Source organism: Amphibalanus amphitrite, unplaced genomic scaffold, assembly GCF_019059575.1.
Source record: "Amphibalanus amphitrite isolate SeventyFive unplaced genomic scaffold, NRLGWU_Aamphi_draft 000028F_arrow, whole genome shotgun sequence".
Taxonomy (NCBI): Eukaryota; Metazoa; Arthropoda; class Thecostraca; order Balanomorpha; family Balanidae; genus Amphibalanus; species Amphibalanus amphitrite.
Window position 1 is genome coordinate 1,502,959 of NW_024881524.1, and position 26,982 is coordinate 1,529,940.

Here is a 26,982-nt window from a genome sequence, read left to right on the forward strand (position 1 = left end):
AGCTGACGTTTGAACATTCGTGACTACATTGCGACACCCATAATTATCAATCGCCCTACGAAATGCGTGCTGTTATGTATGGCAGCGTATACCCGTAGGAGATTAAAACGGATGTTGTAAAAATAGAATCGTGCACCTCATCCGACGACTTTTTCAAGAACAATCCGCTATCTCTGGTGACTTAGTCAGCATTTGAATGATTGAAGTTCTTTTCGGTATTCATATGCAAGAATTAAGCAGTCATAGTGTTGTCAGCTGCGCTTCTGTCTGCGTCACTTTCGACCAAGGCTCTATAGAACTTTCGACGCTGTCTCTTTCGCAGCAGGAGGACGGCTGCTGTGTAGGAGGGCTCTTCTCTTTTTCTTTTTCGACTTTGTCGTGATTATGAAAAATGAAGTAGGTAGGTACTCATGGGTCTCGCCACTATGCTTCTATTTGTTTATTTCATATCTTATAGAAATTAGAATTGCGTTATGCGTTACTATAACGAAATTCTAATTCTACTCTATAGAGTAGAATTAGAATATATTGTCAGTACCACTAACAGGCATTCCAGTTTCCTCTTAATTGGCGTTGACAGAAGTTTTCGCGTCCCAATCAAAATAATGCCAAGATTATTGGTAGCTTGATAGAACCATTAACACTCAGTGCATGATGACAGCAACAGATGGGCTGACGCCGATCAAATGTCCATTCCTTGGCGATTCCCGACGTCTCTTGTCGTCCGACATGCCAAGACATTTTAAAAATGTCGCAACAACCAGACATCACGACACACAATCTCGTGGACTCTCATGTGCACTCTGCACCGAACCAATGGGAGGACATTGGCGGCCGATCTATGCACTGGCAGCCATGCAGTTCTCTCTCGTTTGACCTCGGTCCTTGCATGGGACACAGCGGGCCATGCTAATCTGTCCCACTCACGCCGTGTTTGTTCGCAGAAGGAGGCGCCCCGAGGTCGTGGCGAGACACTGAGCCATTGGTCCACCCTCCGAGACATTGCAGCGAGCCATCGCACATGATACGGCCGCCGGTTGACGAAACCGAGCCGCTACCCGCTGGTTGACCGGTCAGCGGGGTTTCCAAGTACAGAACGGTTAACATCGAATGGCACCGGTAGCGCAACGATGCTGAAAGCTGCATGGATGAGGCGATCGCTGGTGGTTACAGTCCAGGGAGCAACCATTACAGCTTGCAGGCACGTGGAGAAATGTTGCAACTTCCTGAGCTTTTTGTGAATATCTGAATTGTGAAACGGAATGAACGGATCTGACTCATTGTTAGCACTTCAGTTAGTTTTAAGAGAGAGAGAGAGAGAGAGAGAGAGAGAGAGAGAGAGAGAGAGAGAGAGAGAGAGAGAGAGAGAAAGAAAGAAAGAAAGAGAGAGGAGGAGGAGGAGGAGGAGAGAGAAACGAGAATGGAATACAATAATTTATTGGGTATCTACTCCTTTTGGTCTGGTATTCGAATTTTTGTTCCTTTTGTACTTGGCTAAATAATGTTTTCATATTCTTTACATTTGTACAACAGCACATTCACATCAAACCTACATGGAGTACCATGGGGATGAATGCAAAACACCATCTAATGTTTTCATTTTATGGACCAAAATAAGCTTAGAGCTTGAGTGTGTGTGTATGTATTTTTTTTTTTTAATAGTATAATCGCCAACAAGATGGCTGCTGGATTTTCATGACCCTGAATCAGATAAAAGGGCGACGGTTATACACTATAGCCCTCAATCTCTGATGCACCTTTCTCAAAAGAGCGCTGCTGATTGCACAGGACCAATGTCAGGCAAACGCCTTAGCTGCTAGCCATTTTCAAGCACGTCCAGTTTCCACCCTTTTGGAAGCTAGCGTTATGCTTAGTGAATGAAACGAGCATACGAGTATAGCATTATCTCAACCCTTCTCTTGATCGGGATGAGCCAAAAGTCGTCTGACGGGCGGGGAACCGCAAACCACTAGTCTCTTATCATGGTTTGCAGGACAGCCAGGTTAATAAGTCCTAAGTCATCTTTATTATGAAGCACAGAGCAGCTTTTCAAAACCGGCTAAGGCCACTAGGCACGTATGCTTGCTTAATTGTAGCACTTTCAAAAATCAATGTCGGAATTTATGTGTTAACTCGTCTTACGTCTAAACCATACTTTTTGAAACTGAAAGTGCACCCTAAAGATTAAGGAACAGGTACAGACTAACTGTGTGTTTTATTCGACATTCTAATTCTGAACAAGGGAAATGCAGAGTCCCTTCACCAACAATAGCCCCGACCAGACGCCTGAACAAATGAGCTAGGCTGAACAAGCAGAATGACCAACTCTCTGCTGCTCCCATTGGTAGCTACTCCCTCCTCTCCTCTGGTTTAGCCTCAATGCCCTGTGGATTGGCTCCCACCGTTCAGGCAAGGGACTGTGTGAGCGCTCTCCGGAATAGAGGTCAGGTCGGGCGCTCAGTCCACCAGTCTGCCCCCAGACGGCATATCCAGCTCTGACCCGCAGCGTTCTGGCCACACTGCAGTGTGCACTGGTTTGGGGATAACCTCGAAAACCCGGTTCAGAGGTGACTTTCAAAATGTTTAGGGCAGGGTAGTGATAGAGACGTGATGTTACTTTAACCCTCGCCCGCATATGCCATTTTCCCATCCTAGAACGCACATGGGGGGGGGGGGTTGCCACCCCCCCCCCCCCGCGCCATTTCGTTCCTGTTGGAGATAGAGCTTCGCGGTAAAGACCAAAAAAGATTCTTTGGGAAGAGACAAATCCAATGATACCCAGTTTTACCTTCTCAGGTCAGTCATTGACCTTCCAGGTCAGGTCAAACTAAAAATATTGCTGTTTTGGGTCACCGTTGGATATCAAGTGCGCTGCTTAGTGCTTATCATATACCGATGACGATGCCGTTTTCTGGTGCCAAGCCAGCTAGAACCTCTTTATCACACTACCCGACCAGATTTTTGCTGCTGAGGTCATTTCAGGTCAAGTTAGGTCAAGGTCAATTATATGTGTTTGTATGTTTGTGTGTGTCTGTGTGTATATTGATGTGTGCACCGAGTGTTTATGTGTCCATATTACATGAAATCATGATCTGAGAAGCTTTTACCAAAAATGCAGTCAAAAAAAATTCACGAAAAGTAAATTCAGCTTGCCTAAAACGTAATTATGTTAGATGACCTAGGTTGACCTTGACCCTGACCTTGACATCTGTACATCGTCGAACAACATGTTTCATGATAGGTGAGAGGTAAGACTGGCAAAAAAAGGCCGAAAGCAAGGTGTCAAAAGCTCACAAGGCCCATAGCCAACGCAAGATGTTGAGAATTGGTCATTTGGGTCGTGACATGACCTGAAAAACAAGGTCATATCTCCGAAACCAAAAACCACAGAAACTTGAATTTTTCAGTGGACATCAAGAAAGGATAGAGGAGCAGCTATACACGAAAAATCAGGCTTCTAGCTCTAAAAATGTTGAGTGCAGAGCAGAAAGACTGCCTGGGGGGGGTGTGTGGCAACCACACCCCCCCCCCCCATGTGCGGGCGAGGGTTAAGAACGGCCAGGCGGCCAGTCACCAGGCTGCAGAATCAGAGCGGTAATGGTATACCTATTCCTGCACGACCTTAGCACATTCCCTAAACTCTTCAGTGGTCGATGATTAACTTTCAAGTTGATCTATCCTTGCCAGTGGATCGTATAGAATACTAAATGCAAGCTTATGTGTGTCTGTGTGTGTGTGGGGAGGGGGGGGGGGAAGAGTACAAAAAATATCTCATTAACCTCACCGCTTGCTAATATCTTAATTAAATGAAGTATTAAATGTAGTACCGCTAATATCCACCGAATGACGAGCAGTAAAGGGTGGCTCGAAAGAAAGTGAAACTTACGAAACCCTTTCTGATTTATTTTTTTTTTTGTCGTTCGGTTAAATGCTTAGGTAATCATATAGGCTGTCAAGAGTGTTTGTTCCCTATATTGTTAACAAACAGGGATTATCTCGCCTATAAGCAGAACATTCGATAGCAAGCGTTCATAGCCTTTGAAAAGCCAAACTTTGTTATGCCATCGTTTCCACGACACCTCATTGGCATTTGAACTCCTAATTTTTAGTCATTTCTGGATATTTAGAACTGATATGCATAAATATTTCCTCTTTTTTTGCGACTGCTGAAAACGACTTTGTAAAGAAGCAGAACAATTGAAATGGTAATTTTTGACTTTGATGAAAATTATTTTTGATCAAAAGCGCGTCATCATGACCGACTGATGACCAAAATGACCTACTCTGACCACAAACGCATTAAAGCGAACAGCGGATTGCGGCCACGTTTTCAGCTAAAATGTCAACTACATAACATTGATGTCCTCTGATATTATCGACACTTTATCGCACTCGTGTACCATTCACAATCACATTGTAGTGGCTGTACTGGCTGACCATAACCTTCAAACCTCGACGTTGCTGCACAATTTACCGTCTCGAGGTGGCGTATACGGTCAGTCGCGTGCAAACCCTGGGGTACGTGGCCGGGCAGGAAGCGCAAACGGCGGGCGAATCGAGGCCGCCATCGCTTCTACCTGCCACGTCTTCACGCGAACAACTGCGGAAAGCGGGGCTCCGTGCACTGTCGAGGAAAGAAGCCCTGTCAGTTGGCAGGGGACGCTCGTCAGTGGCAGGACGCAGGCAGCGACAGTGCAGCTGCAGCTATGCGCAAAATTAGGGCCTCGTCGACGGGCGCCGTCAAGACGGCAATGTGCCTGCTCGTCATCGTGGTGCTGTGTAAGGTGAGATAACCGGTCTGGGGATTGTCAACAACATCCGCGTCTCAGTCGCACCCGAGTTTTTGTCGACGGTAAATAAAAGGTGCGTCTAGTTTAACCCTCGCCCCGTTGGGGGGGGGCCATTTTGGCCCCCCCCTGTGGTTTTTCCTGAATAGCAAGAAAACGGCGGCGCGCAGCGCCGCCAAATTTTCAGTACCTTCCCGGGCATCAATTTGACACCTTCACACAAAATTTCAAGTCTTAGGTCACCTTAGGTCAGGAGTTATTGAGGTCAAACTGAGGTCATGTTCGAGCAAAAATGAGCAAAAAACATGCAATCTTGAAACGCTCGCCAAATCTACAGTTATCAAGCCATTTCAAAGTTCTTTATATGGTCTAGTAGACAAAAAGCGGCGCTACAAAACTGCTATCTCGGATTTTCAAAATTTTGGGTTTTTGATCCCCAAAAATTCAAAAAATTGATTTTTTTTAGAAAAACTATAAAAAAATCCCAAATTTTTCCGAATTTCGAAAAAACCGGAATATATGTGATAGTCCCTGCGCTCTTCTATATACATACCAAATTTCAGATCGATATCTCGTTTTTTGGCCAAGTTATAGCGAAAAAACTGTTCAAAAATGATGACGTCAAATTTTTGAACTCAATTTTTAGTGATTCTAGACCACGTACGGCAAAACAAAGACCACCATTGAACTCCCCGTGACGAGCTGCATCGATTCGATACCCATTTTATGCAAAAATATCAACTTTGAAATTTGACCTAATTTGACCTGACCTTGACCTGACCTTGACCTGACCTTGACCAAAACGTGACCTAGGCTGGCCCCAAAGGCTGCCTGACCCACATAATCGCATTTGTCATGTGAAATGGACCATAAAACATGTATCACACGACACTTTCATATTGTGACCCCCCAGTGACCTGACCTCTGTGACCTGACCTGGTATCAGTGACCTCAAATAGCAAAATATGTGTTTGAAGAACATTTCCCCATCGATGATTTTCAATGAAATGCATTTTACTCGATTTTACAACGCATTTCTTGAAATGCCTGTAAACGGTGAAAATTTGACCTTTGACCTGACCTGTGACGTCATCGGTTTGACCTAGGTCAATAAAATTGGGTCACAAGGTAGTTCCCTGATAGGGCTATCCAACACCGTTTGACGCTTGTCGCTAGGTTGCGTGGTTCTCGAGATCTTAGGGGGGGGGGGCCAAAATGCCCCCCCCCCCAACGGGGCGCGTTGCTCGGCAGAGCCCAACGGGGCGCGGGTTAATCAAGCTTAGACATTCTTGGAGCTTTAAAGTCTTTTGCTTCCTCGTTAGGAGCTGAAGACGCAGGATCGCAATTAATGTGCTCCTTGAAAATGAAAGGCGCATTGAGCCTCATCAGATGCTTATATTTTGAGCGTAATATATTTTGGAATGTTTACCATCAAATCATAATAATTTGTAAAAGAAAATATAACGTACCGGTTTCTATTTGTCTAAGCCTAGCCATGACAAGTGAATAACCTGTAAATTATAATACAGCTTAGTATAACAAAGCATAACACTAACGTTATAACCAACATACAACATTCACTAACAAATCAGCACTCTGCTTATCACCCAGGCCCTTCCTTCCAGCGTGGACTGCAGCCACCAACATATGTCCTTTCGGCTCAAATTCCAGAATAATGCGCTCAGCACCAGCGCCGGCAAACCGGTCCCCTGGCCTGCGGCGGGACGAGCCGGCTGCTAACCTTGGCAACGTGGCTTGTTGGCCCGGTTTGACGGAAAAATCCCGCCTGCGCTCCTGTTTTCCTTGTGCTTCCCTGCGCATCGCACCCGGTCAAGGCCAAGTCCTATATTCACAGCTTTATGCAGAACTGTGCGCTCCATGAAGCAAACGACAATTTGGTTAACTTGGAGTAGATAATCCTTTTTTTATCCAAATCTTATATATGGCCTAGTCGTGGCAGCATGATACCCATTACAGTAGTTATAAAACATATTCATCCATTACAGTATAAAACACATGACAATCTAAAACAGCACTGGTGTGTGTCAGAAATATTATCTTCTTTTTTACCTTCAATGCCCAATTACCCATACATCACACAGGTATTCCCGGTGGACTAGCAGTTACATAGGCAATGCATACTCTGACTCTGCTTTCTTGGCATTTGGCAGGCAGCTGGCATAACTAGATGACAGATTATTGATTCGTCTTTGAACAAATTGAGTTAGTGACCGTTTGGAACAATGCGATTGCTAGCAGCTGTTAGTGTTAGCTAATTACCGCAATAAAATATCTTATCGTTTCATCAAAATTTTTAATATACCTGTAAGCCCTGCAATAAAGTTGCTAACACAGAGTGGCTCTCTCGAAATTCTAGTCATCTGGGAGGCGCTAATAGCAGTGATTCTCGTAACTTAAGCTTGTTCTACATTTGACACTCGCGATGAAAGTAAAAGTTAGAGTTACGACATCTGACTAATGACTAATCCATTTTTGTTCTGTTTATTTCAGCTCGTTCCACTCATAAGCAAGTTCTGGTAACTGATCACGATGCCCTCGGAACATGGGACATTTCTCGGTGGCCGGTCGGCAAAATTTGACAGGTTAGGAATACCAAATCACATTGTGCATGGTCCACTTATGGTGCAAAAAAGTAAATGAATAATAACTTATAGATAGTAAAAAGTCAAACCACAACCTAATTTTCCGATTTATCATGCTGGATTTTTTATTGATGGTTAAGCAGAATTCGAGCATGTCACCGGTCTTTTAAAACAATCAATTTGCACTATATCATTCAAGAGTTCCCATCCTCTACGGCAAACAAAGTACTCACCATGATGTTCAGCTTCATAATCGTTTTGAGCTCATCTGTAACGCTTGGCAATTAAACTTGTCAAAATATAATAGTTTTCCTAAATGTATATATATATATATAATAGACGCCTCTCTCTACTATCTAACTCGTTAACTGTTTATCGTGTTCAAAGATGATCGCAAATAAAAAGGTGTTTGCAAACGTTGAAAGCATGAAGTACAGAAGAATGTCCAAACTGGCTTGTAAAAGTTCCCTTCACCGTTGCCACTCTTTTGTGCTCACGGAACTGACTCTCCCTCTCGTCTTCACAGATGGACCTGTGGACCCGTCTTCTGTTCCCGAACGGCACCGATTTCCTCTGGGAGTCGAGCACCAAGGTGGCCGACGCGCCGGACGTGGACACCCTGATGCCCCGCCCCCTCACCGGCGGCTTCTGCCAGCGTGGCGAGGAGTGGGCCACGCCAGACATACTGGCCCACGCCGTGGGGAAGGGACCGGTCACGGAGCGCGCCGGCCAGAGCACCGTGTTCCGGCGGGACGGCCGCGTGAAACGGCGCCGACTGGGTCTCTACTCGGCCAGCCGCACGCCCAGCGGACTCTGCTGAGAATGTACAGCGGACTCTGCTGAGAGCGCACGGCGGACTCTGCTGAGGACGGTACACGAACTCTGCTGAGAACATACAGTGGACTATGCTGAGAAAGCACAGCGTACTGAGCTAAGAACCGTACACGAGTCAACCAGTCTGCTTGTATTTGGCTCAGCGGTCGTGAATGATTCGAACGCGAGCAAATGGAACCAAATCCGGGCAAGGTGCAAGGTGAAAATTGTAAAACGGTATTTGCAAATGATTGGCGGGATGTATGGCATTAGTATAATTGGGTAAAGTCCTGCCTTTTTAGAGGCTTGGATTCAAGTGTGCGTGTATTTCGCTTTAGTTGTGTTCTTAGAAAGACGTCCAACATAAAGCTGAACGTCAAGGAACTCGCGCAGTGTTGGCGATGCAGGCAATGGTGATAAACACTGCATATCATGTCCGAATCCTTTGTAAATAAATGGCCAATTGTCTTGTAGTTTCTGTTGGTTATGTGATAAAACACCGATAAATATTTACAATGATATAAGCCCGGTTTCATGGGCACCTGTGATCCGGATCAGCAAAAGTAGATTAGCTAATCCATTATACTTAGTACATTTATGAAAATTAGAATAAGGGATTAACTGATTATATAAGCCTAATCCGCTCTGAATTATACCCTGTAACGAAGAGTTCGAGGAATATTATACGATTTATATTTGCTGATCCGGATCACGAGTGCCCATGGAAACGCGGTCATAGTTGCATTTCTGTATTTCTTCAGAGTTATAACATTTGGGAGATGTTTTGAAATTCCCTGCGAAAGATGCAAAGCAAATTGATTGGGATGGTATGTGCAAATGAGAAATGTACAGACACACGAACAGCCTTTATGAACTCGTTAAATTGTGACCTCAGCACAGATACCTACAGTTGTTAGTTATATTGTTGAGGTCCAACTTTGAAACCACGTTTTAGATATCGCAGCTGTGCATTCACTTTTCATTCAGAAATCCCACTTTTTCTGATATTTTTTGGCACTCAATCCAAATATGGCTCATTACATATCGCGTAAAAAGCCATATTCTAATAATTATCTAGCCAATCTCTTTGATAAACGAACTTAGATGATAATGCCTATTTATATTTACTGGCTATTTAGGTATGTTTTCATTTGAACGTTGGAGCGAAACTAGACAGCTTATTGAGAAATGCGTAACCAATCGTGTGATATATAGCCATCTAAATACGTATAGATAATGTAAACAGTGGTAGAAGGAAAAGATAATTTGAGTTTCATGTAAAGTGCAATGGCATATCTTCATGACACGAAGTGTATGTATAAATGCACTCACAAGTGCCTGAATTCAATGATAACAGGTATCTTGGTATGTTTTGGTCGCGTCACACTGCTTCCTTGCCCCTCTGACGTTTTATGGCCACAGGTTTATGGCCGGAGCAGAGATAGAGCAGGTGCCACAGTGGATGGGAACAGACCAGGGACCAATGGAGAGGCGACACCATATGTGTCGCATAAATCCAATGGGAAATGCCGAGTTTATGTCGATTGATTCCAAACACCAACGTCCACCTCGATCACACTGTAACTGATGTTAGCTCACTGAATGAGCATCAAAGCTGCCACACTTAGTCCGAGTTCTTCATGCATATGGAATATGGATACTTGCCCTTTTGTGAGACTCAAATCGTCGCGATTCGGTGCGTTAGGCGGCACGGGTGGACATCGATAGCAGCGCCTCTATCGGTCACTAGGGAAAGCTGGGCTGTAGGCGACGAAATACCGGCTGAGTTGTCACACGTTGAATAGGTTTATAGACATCCGTCTTGTGAAAAAGTTGAACTTTTGCCTTCAATATTTCTACAGGCAATTTTAGAAGTGTCTTTACATAGATAACAAAACCGTTTCGATTATTGTATTCACTTCAAGCCTCCCCTATTGTTCTTGACGATGATGCAGGAACTATTTCTAATTAGAGTTTCTAGCTTAGTAAAAGAACATATTGTGCAAACGATGGAAAAAGCATAAATGGAAGATTTTAAATGCAATTTTCTCTAACAATTAATGGTAAATTCTATGCATATCAAGGAAAAGGCGCATCATAACTGATAATTTAAAGTTCTTGGGGCCAGTTGCTTTCTTCTTTTCTTACGTCGCCCCAATGGCCGCGAATACACCTGTGATAACGCCTATCGGTGATTCGTGACTCGTCTTGATCTTATACCTACTCGTCGTAACCACTAGGCATTCAGTATTTTCTTTCTTAGAAACATTTTTCAACAACCGTCTTGAATCATTTTCGATTTCTATGCTTTGCCAAATGGATTATTTTGATCTAATAGCATAAGTGAATAGCCTAACCCTGCGCGGTGCAGACCCCCTTTCTCTGTTCACCCTGCAATAATTGAACAGACGTTCTCTGAAGTTAATACTAAATATTCCTATGTCATATGTGCGTTACAAAGCAGCACTTTACTCTGGTTGCCAGCGACCATTCATCATTGTCTTACCGTTCTTATCTCCTGTTTTCCGGTCTGCGTCTGTCACATTGTTTACTTTCCATCTTGTCTTGCAAAGACCAAATAATTAAAGCTCTGAGAAGCTATCGAAGCTGCTTATTGCGTTCTGCAGGAGATGAATGATAGCTAAACTCACTTCAAGCTTAATTGCTGACCATTGAAACGCGCATCATTCAGGAGGCATTCCATTCAGCATTCAATTATTCAGCAGCAATATAGCTAAAAGGCATCGTCAAGTATTGTTGTAGTTAAATAATTGTTATTTTTACAAAAAAAGAACTGCTTTACTTGTTAGGTGGTTGTTCTCAAATACTTATAAGTAGAAGTCACTATTATCATAACACTTAAGTTTATGTGTGGTTTGTGTTGTGAATGTTGGTTGCATGGTGTCAGTTAACTAATTTGGTCAAATACGTTGACTGCAGCTTCGCTATGGATAATATTTATTGCTCGTTTCTGTTAGCGCCTACCACAAAAGCAACAAGGAGACCAACACTGAACTGATCTACGTTTTGTTGAACGTCATAACTCATAATTACGCCCTCCCTGGTGGTTGTTTTCAATGGCTGTCAGCCAATTTACTTGACCCACTATTTTTTACCCGACGCCCCGCCGGCGAAGTAATGCAATCTGACAGGGAAAATGAAAGTGTAGAGCGTGACCCGTCACACCATATGGTGCCGGCCAGCTTATTTTGCCGCCCAGAAGCCTAGTTCTTTCCGAACGGGGATCAGCCGCTTCGAGCAACAGGATGCAATTGGAGGTATTTACGTCCTAAACAAAATATCGGGAAGGGTTGCGGCAAAAAGAGCCACTGATTTTCTTGTAAGGTTGATTTGCGTTTTTTTAGGATTAACTATAAACAATTAATCTGTGGGCAACAACTAGTGATGTCAATTACGGAAAATCGTGATACCGATACCAAACAAAATACCAACAATATCCATGGAAAAATACCGAAACCGAACGGACTTGGGAATATGAGGAAAATACCAACTTTTTACCAAATTCTCAGCCTCTTTTACATTAGTGAGGATTCATAATACCAACAAAATACCAAATGCACTCGCCTTGAAATACCAAATACCAAGTTGGTATCGGTTTGGTATCGGTATAGGTACCAAACAGTTGGTATCCGATCGACATCTCTAGCAACAATCGTAGATAGCTAACGAATTCAGAGACATGATAGCTCTACATTACAATCGCGATTGTTTTCCGTGTTATATCTGATGTGTTTCCAAACAAACCAAACCAAACAAAATCAAAATAAATCAAGTTCAGACTAACACATAGCACATAATAAATAGAATAGTTATACTAAATATGTCAGCGCCATTTTCAAAACGATTCACCAGGCGTCCTTTCGGTAGTTGATCTTCCGTTACCACAGCCATGACCGACGCGGCGGACCAAGGCCTCCAGTCGCCTAATGAGCTTCTCCCAGGAGTAATCCAGCCGTATCACCCGGCCGGAACCAGCCGGCGGAACAGCCTCGCCGAATGGACCACCATCCGTCCGTCTGGAGCATGTATGGATTATAACTGAGTGGCCGACGCGGAGAGATTGTTACAACGTTTTAACCAGCGCCGTGCTTTCCGCTATGTGCCTGGACTGACCAATCCGCTCAACACGCATGAGATTATAACACCAGCCCACTTGCCATGACCTGGATAGGCGACATTTGACCATCTCTACCGAACTTAGGCGGCGCAACGCGCGGTGCCCGCTGACTGATGCCTGACCTTCCCTGCTCTTGGTGATCCAGCGCTAAGCTCCTATCGCTCCGTATGCATTGTTCGGCAGGCTGATATGCATAAATGTAATCTAACCAGTCACGGGTCGGTATCGATCGCTGATCGTGTTCCCCATCCCTGAGACCTTAGGACCCGTCCCACTGTCTTTTTTGAGCGCTGTTGCTGCCTGTTCCGCTTACAGCCTCGCTGTCTCGAGGCACTGTCTCTTCTCTCTGCCCTCGCTGTGTCTCCACACATAGCCTCGTTGTCTGTCTCGTCTCGCTGTTTCGCTGCTTTACTGCCTCGCTTTGCTGCTTCCCCGCCTCCTGCTGCCCTCGTGGCTTCGCTGTCGCCCCTGCCCCCCCCCCCCCTCCGCCTCCCGCAGTCGCAGTCTCGTCCTCCTAAGGAGCTCGGTCACCCTCACGGATGCTGAGGGAGCTCGCATGAATAAATAGGGTCGGCACGGAAGGAAGTGGCAGATAAGTATCCGCAGTGTTTTTAATAGTCGGCTTTCTGTAACGAATTGATTTCTGATGACTCGGCGTGGGATAATAATTGTCACAAAGCGACTATAGTGATCACGATTTATTCGCTATGGAGATTTATTCGCTATGGAGATATGTTGCTATGTGGGGTGATGAGTGAACACTGTTCGAACTTCGAAGCTTCTTGGACAAAACTTCAGCAAAAATGTCAGCGTCAAATGTAAAAAATGACATGTTTTGCCTCAGTATGATAGCTATACATACTGTAATTTCACGGCAAATCGTATTCTAATCCTCACATAGTCGCTGCTCAACTGCAGTTTACATTCCATGATAAAGAGCACTACCACAAAACACAAACCGCAGCAACCGAAACAAAAAGCTGGGTCTGGTGTGACAAATGACCACAATGAGCACAGTGGCTGGCTAGTTAGGACACTGCAAGGAAAATCATCACTCAGAGACGATAGCAAATGATTAAATGCAGGAAAAGGAGGCAGCGTTCTGCGTTATCAATGTGAGGCCGGATGCAGCGGCGGCAGCCGAAAATGCATGGTTCTCTTATCCAGGAGAACTGGGACTCAGACAGAATTGGCTATGAAGGGAGAAGACAAAGGGGACTGGACTTAAGCGGGCCAAGGTTATACGATATTTTTATTATATAAGTGTAGATAATACCTATATCATATTCATATAGAGGTAATATTTTTATTAGTATGGCGACGGTTGCCTTTCATATGAGTGAGGGCAAAGGGACTGAATGAGATTCCAATTGATCCCACTCATCGCTATTCCGTTTCCATTCGGTTTCCGTTCCGTTTCCGTTCCGTTTCCGTTGTGTTTCCGTTCCGTTTCCGTTTCGTTTCCGTTCCGTTTCCGTTCCGTTTCCGTTCCGTTTCCGTTCCGTTTCCGTTCCGTTTCCGTTCCGTTTCCTTTGAAGAGCCTTGCATGCTGAAGTCCTGCCAGGGATAAGTTATGATTTTATGCCCGCTGTTCCCTTCCCGTTAGTTTCGCTTCCGTACATTTCATTTTTGTTCGTTCCTTTCCCGTTTGTTCCATTCCGACTGCTCTGTTCCCGTCCGTTCCTTTTCCATCTGCTCCGCTCCTGTCCCGCTCTCTAAACGCCTCATCACGGCACCGTCACCGGTGACCCCCGGCTGCGTCGAGCCTCGGTCTCACGTGCGGCCACTAGTCATCATCATCAGCGCTCGCTGATGGCCGGCGCTCAGCGCGTCGCTGACCGGTGCCCGCCCAGCGCGCCACCAGCAGGCCGCGCGCGCGCGCGAATTAATGAGCCGCGTCTCGGTGCGACTATTACGGCGCACTTGGCTGCCATTATCTGCGGTGGGCCGGCGGCGGTGGTGCTGTTATCACGGCCGGAACCGCTCGCCGCCGCGTCCCACGGGGCTGCGGCTGCTCGAGCTGCGAGCTGCAGAAGCGGGGGGGGGGGGGCGGTCAGAGGAGCGGAACAGAGTGGGAGGAGGGAGAGAGAAGCAACAGGACCGGTGAGATGTGATGGACTGGTCGGAAGAAGATGGACGGTGTGGACTGTGGCGCATAGAAGTGGCTCAGGCTGGGTGGGTAGCTGAAAACTGAAAATGTTACTTCGGGGTGTAACTTTTTAGCACAATAAATGGCGGCTGTGAGTGGGTGTCGGGGGTCGTGCTCCTATTCGAAACCCAAATTCGGACATCACGCTTATGTAGTGCACGCAGAGGTAAACACCCGACCATGGCCACCCCTTTTGGTGGTTATGGGCAGTTTCACTCTCATCTGGGATTGTTGGTGAGCTAAACTGTTGGGTGTTTACAGGCATAAAACAAATTGTGGCATGCTTTTCTTTGACAAGTGACTGGAGACCACAGAATGCAAAGAGCAGCTTGCAAAGCATGCACAAGGACGTACAGAGAAATAGGTCAGAGGTTCCAGTTCAGGAACTGTCCTTATATCTTACAACCCAATCCTGCCTTTGAAGTGTAAATGCGTGGGACACTGCTACAACTTCCATTCGTAGCATTCAAAGTCGTTTTAATGAACACATGAACATGATCATTTTTCAGTAGCGGCGGAACACCTTCAATTAACCCTCGCCGGCACAGGCCATTTTGCGTCCTTCGACGGCACAAGGGGGGTTGGTACGACCCCCCTTCGCATTTGGCCCCTGATCGAGCTAGAGCTTCGCGGAAAAAACGAGCGTGTTGCCCGTCACGAGAGGAAGCCGATGACACCCAATTTTAATGTCCTAGGTCATCGGGTGACCTTCCAGGTCAGGTCAATGACCCGAAAACCGGGAAAATCGGGACCTGTTAGAAAGTCGTAAAGTGTGGCTGTAATGTGGTTTTCCGGGGTGCTGATCACGAATATCGTGCTAGTTTTGATCAGAGATGATGTCTTTTAGCATTTAGACCAGGTCGGGTCAGGTCAGGTCAGGTCAACCGGTAGGGGTTGTGACGGGTATTCGTTATACGTGTCAACCGCCTCTGACAGCTTCGTAACATGTTACGAAAGCACCAAAACTACTTCTTAAATGTTCAAATGGTTGCTAAATTCGAATTCAGCTCCAAAAACTAGCCTAGAAACATGTAAAACTCGAAAAAGTGAGCCGAGGTCACCCGAGGTCAATGACCTGACCTGACCTTCAGGTGACCTTAAAACCCACCCTAATGTATGGGAGCAACATCAAATCACATGTTGAACGTTTGAAACCACGAAAAGCTTGCAAACGCGCGGCTAATGCGAGCCGACATACGCCGAATCGCGATTCCGGCCAAGCATGGTCTCAGAAAAGAGGTCACAGGTCAAAGGTCATTTGGGTCAGGGTCATGAAATTTTTAAGGGTAGGTGTAAAATTGATCAATGCGAGGGTACGGAAAGTTTCGCCGCGATCGGCCGCTTTTTACGCGAGTTATTCGCGAAACACCTTAGGGGGGGGGGTGCATCAACCCCCCCTGTGCCGGCGAGGGTTAAGGGGGGGGGGGCACTGTCGACTTTTGGTCCCATTCTTTCCATGCAACGTCCATAGGGCTAATGTTAAAATGCCAAAATCAAAGAGGGGCACGGTGCCCCGGTGCCCTCCCCGTTCCGCCGCCTATGTGACATTTTTAGCCGTAAGAACGAAGGCGTTTATGCATAGCCGGATCTTAGCAATACAACATGCACCACATAACTACCTCGTCGTCGAATGGCTTTCTCACGTACATACCTATATTACCTAAACTCAACTGCTATGTAATCACCACCATCAGCAACATTACAGCACCCGCGGCGACCGCAGCACGATCCGCAGACTCGGGCGGCGACGCGCGCGGACCGGAGGCTTCGGGCAGCTCCGTTGTCGGTCCGCGTCGTTGTCGACGGGCCCGCGTCGTTGTCGACGGACCACTCCTCTGTGGCCAGTCGGTGGGGGCGGACGGCTGAACAGTCCGCTCTGCGGAATACCGCGCGTTCATAGTCGGTGGAAGGTTACGGATAATTTATAAATTAGAAACATCAGCTCCGATGGCAATGTGTGATTTATGTCGGTGTTAGGTATATCAGCGTAGTGAGGCAACACATGGCAAGAGGGAAGACAGGACACTAAGAATCGAGATGATGGCAAACGGAGACTTCTTGCTGGTGGTGATCGTTTCTCATCTTCTTCGGACAGGTAAGTGCATGAACAAATATCTGTCTATGCGTGAAGTGTATCGCCTGTATACGTATAGACATTGAAATATGTTGCTGAGAACAATCACGGGGTTGCAGTTGCACTGTACAGGAACTCGAACTCTAAAAGTATCTCCAGTCCAGTTCCAGGAGCAGCTGTGTGCAGCGATATCAACTGCGGCTCCCTGTACAAGATCCTTATCCGGTTCGCTAGCCAGCGACCAAAACCCAAGTGGTGTACAAGCCAAAATGTTGATAGTTTTTACCTATAGACCTGACCTGTAACGTTATCATTGAACTCAAGGTCAATAAAATCAAGTTCCGCAGGACATTTCTTCCAGAGCTATCAAATGACGTTTAAATTTTGACCATCAGCCCAGTAGTTTTGGAGATAGAGGCAGTAGCGGCGGAACACCTTCAATTAAAACCCATTAATGCCGCTTGGGTCATATATGACCCAAAAGCAAAACCTTAATGATTTTTCTCAATGAAGGCAAGTGGCACTTTGAGGAACTTGTGCGTGTGTTTTGTTGGATTTGTGGGTTCAGTGGCGAGCGTCGGAGCCCCATAAAACTTGTGTGAGCTCGTCCACTGAAGTTTCTGGAGCCAAAGACGACGGGACTGCACAGTCGCCGGTCACTGGCAATGGCGCGCCGCCCCAAAAAGTAATATTATATTATGTTTGCACCTTACTATCTGTTGAATGATCGTCCACCTGGCATTTAAACTTGTCTGAAAAAGGCATGATGTATATTTTTGCCCTTCTTGTCGCCATCGGATAACTTTTTTTCCTCGATAAATATCATTGGGTCATAAATGACCCAGCCGGCAATAGTGTTGTCAATTTTCTCGTATGTTGAATACAAGGGAAGCAACTGATGATTATACGATTACTTATTTCTGGGGGTTGTGATCAGATCCCAGTGGCGGATCCAAAGGAGGGGGTCATATGGGTCACTCATGACCTCCCTTGGGGCCCGGGGGCACCACCGACCTATCAGGGGCACCACAGGCCTGACAGGGGCACCACAGGCCTAGTGCTGCGATGTTGGGATATCATGAGCGGACCGGTCGTGCGGGGCCGTGACGCGGGGCGGGCCGGCGACTCGGCCGGCCGAGGGGCACCACGGGCCTGTCAGGGGTACCACAGGCTTGTTAGGGGCACCACAGGCCTGCAGGAGCACCATCGGCTTAGCAAGAGCACCACAGGTCTGCCAGGGGGCACCACAGACCTGCCAGGGGCACCAGGAACCTGCCAGGGGCACCATCGACCTCACAGGGGCACCACCAGCCTCGCACGGGCACCTTGGGCCTGTAAGGGCTCCACGGGCCTGTCGGGAGCACTTCGGGCTTGTCAGGGGCACCACAGTCCTGCCAGGACCCAGGGGCACCAGCGGCCTAGCAGGGGCACCGCAGGCCTCCAGGGGCACCACAGGCCTAGCAATGGCACTGCAGGCCTGTCAGGGGCTCCACAAGCCTGTCAGGGGTACCTCAGGCTTGTCAGGGCCCAGGGACACCACAGGCCTCTCAGGCCTATGGTGCCCCTGACAGTGTCAGGAGCACCAGAGGCCTAACAGGGGCACCACAGGCCTGCCACCGGCACCAACGGCCTCGCCAATTTGACGTTGCAAAGCATTGCAATGCAGTGCCTCTTAATATTGTTTGGCTGAGACCGCTATACAGCATACACAATAAGGTATCTAGCTAAATCGGTTTTCGTGATAACTCCTTATTTGTGACTATACTAATGCCGGTTGGGTCATTTATGACCCATGCTTATAACTTGAGAACCGATGGAATAATTTTTTTAAGCTTGCACAGTTTTCTTACTTGGACCCGTGTGGCTAACATTTGTTAAGGGCAACTTAAGAATCAAAAAATAAAAATTCCGGCATTAATGGGTTAAGGGGAGCACTGCCGACTTGTGGTTCCATTCTTTCCATGCAACGTCCATGGGGCTAATGTTAAAATGGCAAAATAAAAGGGGGGGGGCACGGTGCTCCGGTGCGGCGGTGCCCTCCCCCTCCTTCCGCCGCCTATGGATAGAGGGACTAATAGAGCCCCCCTCCCCCAAGTCTCCGTGTTATCCCAGTTATATGCGGGTACAGTCAAAGTTACTAAAAGCTGTGTGTCAATATGCTAAGCTGTTCAGTCAAATTGCAGGACAATTGACCAGGCGCAGTTTAATCAGGGCTCAAGGTTGTAGAACTGAATTTATTTACAAAAATGTACTAGAATAAGTTTTTGACTGTGTTCAACTGTTCATCTACGGGACTTACTATTAGGCATCAGTATTGTTATTAATCGTTTTATGTACTCTCATCTTAACTTCTAGCTTTAGTTCTCAAAACAGCGTGAGTCCACTTGAACAATTAACCCTCGCCCGCACATGCCATTTTCCCATCCTAGAACGCACATGGGGGGGGGGGTGGTTGCCACCCCCCCGCGCCATTTCGTTCCTGTTGGAGATAGAGCTTAGTGATAAGACCAAAAAGATTCTTTGGGAAGAGACGAATCCAATGATACCCAGTTTTACCTTCTCAGGTCAGTAATTGACCTTCCAGGTCAGGTCAAACTAAAAAATGCTGCTGTTTTGGGTCACCGCTGGATATCAAGTGCGCTGCTTATCAAATACCGATGACGATGTTGTTTTCTGGTGCCAAGCCAGCTAGAACCTCTTTGTCACACTACCCGACCAGAATTTTGCTGCTGAGGTCATGTCAGGTCAAGTTAGGTCAAGGTCAATTATATGTGTTTGTATGTCTGTGTGTGTCTGTGTGTATACTGATGTGTGCACCGATTGTTTTTGGGTCCATATTACATGAAATCATGATCTGAGAAGCTTTTACCAAAAATGCAGTCAAAAAACTTCACAAAAAGTAAATTCAGCTTGCATAAAACGCAATTATCTTAGATGACCTAGGTTGACCTTGACCCTGACCTTGACCCCTGTACATCGTCGAACAACATGTTCCATGATAGGTGGGAGGCAAGACTGGCAAAAAGGCCGAAATCAGGGTGTCAAAAGCTCACAAGGCCCATGGCAAACGCAAGATGTTGAGAATTGGCCATTTGGGTCATGACATGACCTGAAAAACAAGGTCATATCTCCGAAACCAAAAATCACAGAAACTTGAAATTTTCAGTGGACATCAAGAAAGGATAGGGGAGCAGCTATACGAAAACTCAGCCTTCTAGCTAAAAAAAAAATGTTGAGTGCAGAGCAGAAAGACTACCTGGGGGGGGGGGGGTGGCAACCACCCCCCCCCCCCATGTGCGGGCGAGGGTTAATCCATCCTAATTTGTATTTACCAAGAACGGCTTAGATACCAAACGCTTGATTTATTGACACGGCCACCAAGCCTGAACGGAAGTTGGAAGCTTCCTCGTCAATGCGATTCGACCACATTCAGAATCCAATCGGCCGTCTGGAGCTGACGATTATGAGACCACTATGATGAGACGCTTATGAGACGAGGACCATGCCTAAATGGCCGTGTCGAATTAAAAAGGAGCCGACTGTTTGTTGTCAGCCAAACAGTGTAAAACTGGTAGTTAATAAGTAAGCATTTTATGCATTTGATGTAAATAAATGGCTTGTATGAATGCCAAAAGGCAAAATATGACTAAAAAATACGGAAACAGGATTTAACACTATGCAACAAACACCATTGTGCATTGAGCAGCATGATCACTAGTAGAGATGTCAATCGGATACCAACTTTTTGGTATACCGATACCAAACCGATACCAACTTGGTATTTGGTATATTTCAATCCTAATGTACTTGGTATTTTGTTGGTATTATGAGCCCCCACTAATGTATAAGAAGGCTGAGAAATTGGTAAAAAGTCGGTATTTCCCTCATGTTATGAAGTTGGTTCGGTATCGGTATTTCCTTACGATTTATGTTAGGATTTGGTTTGGTATCAGTATTCAGATGTTCTGTAATTGACATCACTAATCACTAGCAAGCTAGAATTTACAGTTCTCATTTTTTGAAAGCAGTTTTTCTATAGCTATCCTGTCTTTTCACAGGCTACTGTTCACCTTTGACCCCGGTCTCGGTCAAGGCAGGAAACAACGCCACGCTGCCCTGTCCCGCCCTGTCGGCCGCCGATGCCAGCGCCCCTGGTGACTATCGGGTGAACCAGCTGGTGTGGAGCCGCTGCTCAGGCAAGAAGACGTGCCTGGTGGCCGGCCAATCGGTAAGAGCAGACATTGACGTCATTTTTTTAAACACGCTGGCTGATTTCATTAGTTATGACCGGGACATACATACGCGTATGCTGCCTGAGGCTGTTTTCAGTAAAGTTAGGTAGTTTTTACCTATACCATGAAGTATGAACACTGAACAATAACACGATTACGCCACAATTAGTATAAGTGAGACGTTCTTTCTGCAATTTGCAAACATTGGGAGCTAATGCAATCTTCACCCCTTAGCGCCCCCTTCACTCATATCTCCTCAGTCCTCATTGAACCCTGACAGTCTGCCGAAATCCAAAGGCCTGGCAGGTAGACTGTGCCGCAGGGCTCGAATACCGTGCGGCACAGCATTCCTAGCACACAATAACGGCAAAACACGGACGTCGGACACGCTTCCGTGGTCGTAGGATGCAAAAAAAATTAGCATTCTGCCCTTCGCAAGGAACGTTGTTAATCCTTAACTGAACAGTCTCAGGTGAACTGGTTAAAGTCGATATGACCTCAGATATCGGACAAAATTCAGTTCGTGATGGATGGCTATCTAAAGTTGCATCAACCGATTTTCATTAAGTCCATTTTGCACTATCTTTTTAGGAAAAAATGCTGATTGACTTTTTGCGGGATATGAAGGAAATGTAAATAACGTAGAGGTTTTGCGTGGCTTCCACTTTCGAACTGTTCATGTTTGTAGGCAGTAGGGGGCTGCGACTGTAACGGGCTTATTTATGTTGAAGACATGAGGCGCCAATAGCTACGAGTATATTGCGGCTGTCCTCGAAAAATAATCTGGGTCTGAGTGTGGTCCATCTTAGAGAAAAACAAGTGGGCATTACGGCTTAGGAAATACGGGATGCCTTAGTCTTTAAAAGTTAGGAAGCTTACGCGTTTGAACTGTGTTTAAAAGTGCCGTGATTGAGCGTGCAGAACATGAAATAATTATTAATAAATATTGAAATGCGGAAACAGACAGATAAGCAGGAGAGAGAGAGAGAGAGAGAGAGAGAGAGAGAGAGAGAGAGAGAGAGAGAGAGAGAGAGAGAGAGAGAGAGAGAGAGAGAGAGAGAGAGAGAGAGAGAGAGAGAGAGAGAGACAGAGACAGAGGGAGACAGAGGGAGACAGAGAGAGACAGAAAGAGACAGAGAGACAGAGAGACAGAGAGACAGAGAGGAGAGAGAGAGAGAGAGAGGGAGAGGGAGAGAGGTCTTGCATATTGCATGTTGCACACATGTTTTAGAGGTACACGAACTTCACCAATAACATTTGTCTTTTGCATTATCATCTATCGACTATTATTCTAAACGAAGTCCGATTCCCAAAACCCAATTGGGTATCAGGGGCCGTATTCACGTCGACTTCGTAAGTCGATTTTCTTTCGTAAGTTTAATTTGGTATTCACGTCGACACTTCTTAAGTTTTTATCGACGGAGTTCACGTAAATAAAGACATTTACTTAAAAAGTAGGTCAAACTTAAGGGGACAGTATCACCATTTTGATGAAATTTGACATTGCATAGGCCCCACCTTTCTGGTCCGGGAACTGAAGACCGATCCTCGAAGCTCCACACCGTTATCCCGCTATCGCCGCTCAAAGTACGAAAGGTGTACTACACTTTGAATCGTGCTTCACTATCTTCACTGTTTAAATGTTTGCGCCGTTTTGAATTGACCGCCAGTAATAAAACTTTTACCCTGGTCATTTCATCAAATTTTATAAAGCCAAAACGTTTTTCGCACTTATTCATCACCGTTAAATTCATTAAATAGTCGTAGGCAATTTCCGCTGTTTCCTTCGGATTCTAGCGGCTCAACAAAGGAATTCCTCCAGCTTGAATCACAATCTCCCTCCAATGTATGACGTATATGTATGACGTCATCTGATCAGTCTCGATCTCAACGACAACTCAATCAGAAGAGCGGCCGCGTAAGCGTAGCGTCAATAATGTATTATCTGCGCCAGTTCTGTAGTAATTTCGCAGGCTTCCAAAGTGGCGGCCATGCTTGTAGTGCTGGTTCGCTCATGAAAATGACTCGCTCATGAAAAAATATTTTTCACCGAGTTCGGTCCTCAAACTATGTTTTTCTGATTCAGAAAAATAAGAAATGCTAGTAAAAAAAAATCAGCTCCATGCATTGATTTTTTTTTTTTTGATGATACTGTCCCTTTAAGAAAATTCTTACGAATATGATCGACGTGAATACGGCCCCTGGTCTCCGGTCTCCAACCTCTTTACTCAGGGACCTCCTTTACTCTAAAACGCCAATTGAAGCACGCCTGGAAGTAGTTAGTTAGGGCTTCCCTGCCGTTGACATAATTGGTAATCTGCCACATTGTCACAAGTTATGGCGTCGTTTGGCCGGGGCACGACAAAATATGGCATCATTTGCCGCGCGCTAACCGTTTGCATATCGATAGAGTCCGTATTATGCTGCGATCTTTGACAATAGAAGGGAAGCGAATGAGCTTCTTCGATTATATGCCAGACATACGATGTAATTGAAAAGTTCAATAACAGTTGCCTTCACTTATGAAAAAACTCGCTCCCATTCGCTAGCTCCAATTACTAAACAACGGTTTTACATATTTTTGTAAGACTGTAGCATGTTTAATCAACATTCAGTCACGGTCACAGCTTGACAGCCTACGCGAGTTTACGTATTCAACCAGCGCGTCTGTTTTGGCGCAGAGCCAGCTGGTGACCTATGCGGGTGGAAAGGTCAGCGTCCAACAGGAGGACGCTCGTCTCTCCCTGGATCTGGACTCGTGGTCCCTGGTGATCGACCCGGCCAGAGCCACCGACTCGGGCGTCTACAGCTGCGTCTTCAACAAGCAGGCCTCCGAGCGCAACATCGTCCAGCTGCTCGTCCTCGGTAAGACAAATCGGGGGTAGATGACGCTGCTTGATCCTAGTCCTCTATCCAGGTTTAATGCGATGTGAGAGGAGGCCCCAAAGATTCACTGCCAAGTGATGCATGATGCTCCTGACGGACAGGATGGAAGGAAAGCTACACTTTGTTTATCATTTTCAGAATGTCTTATTCCAGCGTCCGGCTCTTAGTTTCATATTCACGATCTGAATACTGGCATAATTGAACGTTTAGACCCAACTTGTATCCGAGGTCTCTGCGTCCGGCAATGTTACGAGTCGATGCCAGAACAGTTTACTGCTAACAGAGCCCCTGAGATCGGCTATAACCCATTCACATACGTCTGCCCTCTCATGGTCGGTCCATTTCCGACCAAGTTAGGGTCCGAGTGGGCTCCTCGCTGGAAGCGACTCGATGCCTCGGTCTCCTCGACAGTCATTTGACAAACAATCATGGTTTTATTGACCATCAGAGTTGCTCTGGTAGGCCGCCCTCTCTGTGACAAAGGGCGGCCATTGGGGGATCGGCGCGTCAATTGACCTCAATCGTTGACCATGATGTGCGATGTAACAACTCACAGAAACTGCGTGTGGACTGAGCAGAACTGAGATGCTCAGCACATAGGCGGCGGAACCGGGAGGGCACCAGGGCACCGTGCCCCCCTTTGATTTGGGCATTTTAACATTAGCCCTGTGCTCAGCAGCGTCACCCGCGGTGACGCTGCTACAAGTTTCTTGCCGAGTTCTTGCAACAAGTTCTTGCATGGAGTCCTATCAGGCCGATGAAATATTGTGCTGTGTGCCAGACTTTTCGAATACTCCCTGTAAGCACGCTGTGTTTCAAACGTGCCCAGTCCCCCTGTGAATACTTTCACTGTGTTTCAGACGTGCCGAGTCCCCCGGGGCGGCCCATGGTGCTCCGTCACGAGTCCCGGCTGGTTAACCTCAGCTGGGCTCCCAGCAAGTACACCAATAACGCGCCGATCGAGTACTACGTGGTCCAGACCAGGTAGGCGGGCCCTGAACAGCGGCTCAGACCAAGTAAATGGCATTCCGGGGGCACAGACAGTCAAGAGAACATAGATCTAGTCCGTTCTCCAAAACTGTCAACGGAATCGACCGGTATTATCACTGGTCGGTCTTGCTGGACTTGGACCGGTCACGCATCGTTCTACCGGTTCAAGATCCAAATGACATCATGCAGTACATATAACCGGCAGTTTGATCAGATACATACCCGTAAGAAGAAGTACGCTAAAGCTGCAATAAAAACCGACGGTCATGGCTAAGAGTTGATTGATATGACAAAGAAACTATCAAGCGGTGACAAGAAAGTACCTACTACACATGAATTCATGTGCATTGGTGGTATAGTGTTGGTTGCTCTGTTGGGTGCTTACGGCATTATACACTGCAGCAAGTGTATTAGAATTTAGTGCCGTCGTCGTCGCCGCCAATGGCAGTAAAGTCCCGTAGCGTTCAATGGGGCGGCACTTTGTCCATTTCCGCTATGATTTGTGCAAATTGTTTATGATGCTACGGAGAACAAGCTGCTTTCCACAGTCTTTGAACACCAAACTTATGCGACGGATGTTGAACAGTGATCTCTATCCCATGAGTTGTTGAGGTTGACAAAAATTTCTTGTTCATGCTCTTTTGCGAATGAACGACCAGATGCGTCCTTATGTTACATTTTTGTGTAGCAAGCCTGTTACACTCCTATGCGCAGGAATATTCAGCCAGTAGTCAGTTTTCTTTTGTTAGTGGATTCTTCCGGTTAATAAAACAACTGAACGCAATGAAGAAAAGAGCACATGGAAAATAAATCACCATTCCTTCCTCTATTCGACGATACGACTATTTGTTCAACATGTTCATGCGTATGCACAATGACTTTCAGAATCTAGAGGTCATGATTGCGTTGACATGTTATCGTGCGCCCTAATATTTCGTAAGATTTCAGTTCTTGAAAATTAAACCTAGGTATGTCAATTTATAAAAAAACGAACTATATAAGTGTACCACTTAAATAGAGCACGATGTCGTGGTCAGACGAGAGCAATGTGAACATGGAATGTCATCAAATAAGTTTAACGCCCAATGTTAGTGGGTTGACAAACCCCTGGAATATGCGACTGCGAGGTCTGCAATAGAGGTGGCAAAATGTGGACCCAAGGACCCGGTCCAAAGAACCGGTCCCAGACCGGTTCCTAGAAATTTTCTGACGGGTCCAACTGGGTCCTACCATAAACCCTATATCTTGCACACTTCACATGATTGCAAAATGTGAAGTGAATGGAAAAAAATGTTCATGTATTGTATGTTTCTTTGCACACTGTAGCTCATAGGTACTCACAGGGGGGGAAAGGCTGTTTTACATGATGCAACTAATGATACCTATAAAAAATTCTGTTAATTGACTTTTGGGGAACGGGTCCAACTGGTTCCGAATCCAGCTTAGTCCAGTCGGATCTGGTTCGAGTCTGGTTCCCAAAATTTTCACCTTTTGCCACCTCTAGTCTGTAAATTTGAAACGTTCTGAACACCCACTCATACCCATGCTCGATTTGACTTGTGGTCATTGGACCGCACCATTCCCAACGACCGAGTGATCGCCAAACTCGTTTTCAACCGTGTAAATCAAGCAAAACACAATAACTCACCGACCACTTCCGCGTGGAAATGAACATCTTCCATCTCCAGCATAGCGAAGCTACCGCTCATATCCTGTCCTGCGCTCGACAAGTCCCCGGACGTCCGCACGCGACTGCTGGCTCCTCCTCCCACCCCTCCCTCTCAGGCCCCACACTGATCCCCAGCCTGATGAGGCCAATCAAGAGTAACGAGCCGGCGGCAAATGCTGAGCATGACACTTACAGGCGCGGTCTAATGAACGACTGGAGCTGGATGCCATCTCCGCCGGACCAGGCCTCGATTGGAACAGCTTCTGCGCGGCCAGCTGGACGGAAATAGTTTTTGGAGGGCGCTTGGTGGATTAATATTTATTGCCCATGCCAATGGATACCAATGGATTTTACTTCATTCTGTTTGCCAGTTTTATGTTAGGTATGTATTAACGGTGTGCTAAATATTAGTTGATTGTTAATTGATCACTAGTGTATACATCTTTGTAACATCATATAACATAGCAAAATATCATTTCATTTCCTGTTTAGCCTGACATATTCTGATCATCATCAAAGAAGCTCCAAGCGACACGAGCCGTCCAGGACCCCTCTCATTTCCCGATTGAAGCGCCGGGCCCCTGGTAAGCACGTCTAGCTCCTGGCCGTCACCGTCTGCGTCAGAACCTCCTCCTGCTAAC

General features: G+C 46.2%; 2 protein-coding genes across 2 annotated transcripts; both read left to right on the forward strand.

Moving 5' to 3' along the window:
* Window positions 1-4,478: 4,478 nt before the first annotated feature.
* LOC122365723 lies at window positions 4,479-8,251 on the forward strand. The gene is made up of 2 exons (XM_043337171.1): window positions 4,479-4,784; window positions 7,917-8,251. The coding sequence occupies exons 1-2, from the start codon at window positions 4,707-4,709 to the stop codon at window positions 8,208-8,210; spliced, it is 372 nt and encodes a 123-aa protein (XP_043193106.1). The 5' UTR covers window positions 4,479-4,706; the 3' UTR covers window positions 8,211-8,251.
* An 8,279-nt stretch (window positions 8,252-16,530) lies between these two features.
* On the forward strand, window positions 16,531-24,670 carry LOC122365004 (myosin-binding protein C, slow-type-like). The gene is made up of 4 exons (XM_043335871.1): window positions 16,531-16,585; window positions 20,623-20,792; window positions 23,478-23,661; window positions 24,543-24,670. The coding sequence occupies exons 1-4, from the start codon at window positions 16,531-16,533 to the stop codon at window positions 24,668-24,670; spliced, it is 537 nt and encodes a 178-aa protein (XP_043191806.1).
* The last annotated feature ends 2,312 nt before the right edge of the window (window positions 24,671-26,982 follow it).

Excerpts from the sequence above, each read along its gene's own strand:
- LOC122365723 (XM_043337171.1), top strand. The coding sequence starts at position 4,707 with ATGCGCAAAATTAGGGCCTCGTCGACGGGCGCCGTCAAGACGGCAATG. Across the intron at positions 4,785-7,916 it reads TCATCGTGGTGCTGTGTAAG|ATGGACCTGTGGACCCGTCT; the intron begins GTGAGATAACCG and ends TCGTCTTCACAG.
- LOC122365004 (XM_043335871.1), top strand. The coding sequence starts at position 16,531 with ATGGCAAACGGAGACTTCTTGCTGGTGGTGATCGTTTCTCATCTTCTT. Across the intron at positions 16,586-20,622 it reads TTCTCATCTTCTTCGGACAG|GCTACTGTTCACCTTTGACC; the intron begins GTAAGTGCATGA and ends GTCTTTTCACAG. Across the intron at positions 23,662-24,542 it reads CGTCCAGCTGCTCGTCCTCG|ACGTGCCGAGTCCCCCGGGG; the intron begins GTAAGACAAATC and ends ACTGTGTTTCAG.